Below are 2,634 nucleotides of genomic sequence, written 5' to 3' on the forward strand. Positions count from 1 at the left end.
AATGCTTTACATTATGGCCTCGTGTGATTGCTTTAGTTAAATTGGTCTTTTGCGTTATTGACGGGGCTTGAGGTGGATTAAGGCTTCACTCACTCAACGTGATTGGTATCAGCAGTTCCCTTTCCCAGAAAATACTCCTTCCTCTGATTACTCCTGTGAACTTGGTCTTTTGCGTGATTGATACGGGTTGAGGTGCATTGATGCATCACATTTGAGTCTACGGAATTGGTATCCGCAGCTCTTTCCCAGAAAAAACACTGCTTTATCTGATTACTCTATATATACTCTTTAAACTCTTCCCCGAGTCATGATTTAGAGACTTGCAGACATGGCCTATGCTTTTGTGAAGTTGTTTAAGTTTGTTATTACAGCAGTTTGTGTTGCCCTGTTGAGCAACCTCTGCCTGGGTAGTGTACCAATGCAGAGATATCATGAGGATGAATGTGAAGCTCTTCTCTATTTCAAGGCCGTCTTAAACGATATAGATGGCTCCCTTAGTGAGTGGGTGAAGGGATCCAACTGTTGCGAATGGGATGGTATATCCTGTGATGAGCACAGTAGCCATGTTGTCGAAGTTAAACTTTATATGTATTCTGGGCAGGGAGGTGCCATATCTGATAGCCTGTGTCGTCTTCGTTTTCTTACAACAGTCCAGTTGATGGAGTGTGGATTGACAGGTATTATTCCTCCCTGTTTGGGAAATCTCTCATACCTTCAAACTCTTGATTTATCTAGCAATGATTTAAGTGGAGTTATTCCCCCTTCCATTTGCCTGATTACCCGTCTTACTTCCCTTCATCTGGAAGAGAATACATTAGGTGGAAATATACCCTACTGTCTCGGTAATGTTTCGGATCTAACTGAGCTCTACCTTAATAGCAACCAACTAAGGGGAACTATACCTTCTTCCCTAGGTGCTCTCTCTTCTTTGTCCAGCCTTCAGCTTTATTCCAATCAACTTAGTGGCCATATTCCAGAATCTATAGGCAATCTGTCTATGCTTGTTAACTTGGTAGTGTTTCGGATCTAACTGAGCTCTACCTTAATAGCAACCAACTAAGGGGAACTATACCTTCTTTCCTAGGTGCTCTCTCTTCTTTGTCCAGCCTTCAGCTTTATTCCAATCAACTTAGTGGCCATATTCCAGAATCTATAGGCAATCTGTCTATGCTTGTTAACTTGGATTTTTCTTACAACCAACTAAGTGGTCAAATCCCATACTTGTTGGGCAATCTCTCTTTAATCCAGATGTTGTTAATGAGTGACAATAGAATAAGTGGCCAAATTCCATACTCCTTGGGTAATCTGTCTTTACTCAACAGCTTGGATATCTCCTCCAATGACATTAGTGGGACTCTTCCTAGCTCTTTTGCTGGACTATCTTCACTCGGCAGGCTCTTTGCCTGTGGCAATAGATTCAATGAAAGCATTCCTTGTTCAGCTTTGCCGCCTGCTCTGAGTTCTCTGAGTCTCTCAATGGACAATCACCAGATAGTATCAGAAGTTTTGTTTAACAACCAGAATATGTTATCATATTTGGAATTGTCCAACTGTGTGCTAAATATAAGCACAACTTGGGTTCCTCCTTTCCAGTTAGCACAGTTATCTTTAACTTCATGTAACATTGATGGTCAAATACCAACATGGATTGCAACTCAATTTTCCCTTACAGATTTGGTATTGGCAGACAACAATCTTGTGGGAGAAATTCCCTCTTGGCTATGGAAGATCAGCCCTTCTTTGCGATCTGTAAACCTCACAGGAAACTATTTGCAAGGCCACATTTTTGCAGATTCTTCGACGTGGACACAAGGACTGCTCTTGGATGTTTCTAGGAATGAATTGAGTGCACACATTTCATCAATCTGGTGGCGGCTTCCTAATGTATCAGTACTGCTGCTCAACAATAACTTGCTATTTGGCGATATTTCTTCAAGCATTGAGGCCCTGTCTCAAATACAGCTATTGAATCTAGCCAACAACAAGTTGAAGGGAATTATCCCTCCAAGCTTGGGCAATTGTTCATGGCTTGAGGTGTTGGATCTGGGAAACAATAGTTTACATGGAAGTGTGCCAGATGAGTTTGGTAAGCTCATTGCTCTATACTCACTAGTCATTACGCAGAATCTATTAACTGGACAATTCCCTCATTCAATAACAAAATGTCATGGATTGCAATTCCTTGATATTGGGCACAACTTGTTTGAAGGCAATATTCCAAAGTCCATTGGAAATCTTTCACAGCTTAGAGTTTTGGTGATAAAACAAAATTCTTTCAGAGGTAGCATTCCTTCTGAAATTAGTAGGAGTATCTGCAGATATTGGACTTCTCATCCAATCATCTATCAGGGATCGTTCCGCCAAGCATTTTGGGCTTGCAAGCCATAACCAAAGAGAATCAAGATTTCTCTATGCTAATGATGGAATTACAGCGTGACAGTTCACTTGACCCAACAATGACATACCATGTTGGAATAGATATGATCTCCAAGGGCATATATCTCTACTACCCATACATTTCTACATATCTAACGTCAATAGATCTCTCTCACAATAAGTTGCATGGACATCTCCCTTCTAATTTTGGAAAGTTGAAGGGGTTGAAGTTTCTCAATCTATCAATGAATAGTTTTA

The 2,634-nt window shown here is 40.7% G+C and overlaps 2 protein-coding genes across 2 annotated transcripts; both read left to right on the forward strand.

Moving 5' to 3' along the window:
* The first annotated feature begins 328 nt into the window (after positions 1–328).
* On the forward strand, positions 329–1,030 carry LOC131078080 (receptor-like protein 35). The gene has a single exon (XM_058015723.2). It carries the CDS (start codon positions 329–331, stop codon positions 1,028–1,030), a length of 702 nt encoding a protein of 233 aa, XP_057871706.2.
* A 227-nt stretch (positions 1,031–1,257) lies between these two features.
* LOC131858567 (LRR receptor-like serine/threonine-protein kinase RGI5) lies at positions 1,258–2,388 on the forward strand. Its single transcript, XM_059211852.1, has one exon. It carries the CDS (start codon positions 1,258–1,260, stop codon positions 2,386–2,388), a length of 1,131 nt encoding a protein of 376 aa, XP_059067835.1.
* The last annotated feature ends 246 nt before the right edge of the window (positions 2,389–2,634 follow it).

This window comes from Cryptomeria japonica, chromosome 9 (assembly GCF_030272615.1).
Source record: "Cryptomeria japonica chromosome 9, Sugi_1.0, whole genome shotgun sequence".
Lineage (NCBI taxonomy): Eukaryota > Viridiplantae > Streptophyta > Pinopsida > Cupressales > Cupressaceae > Cryptomeria > Cryptomeria japonica.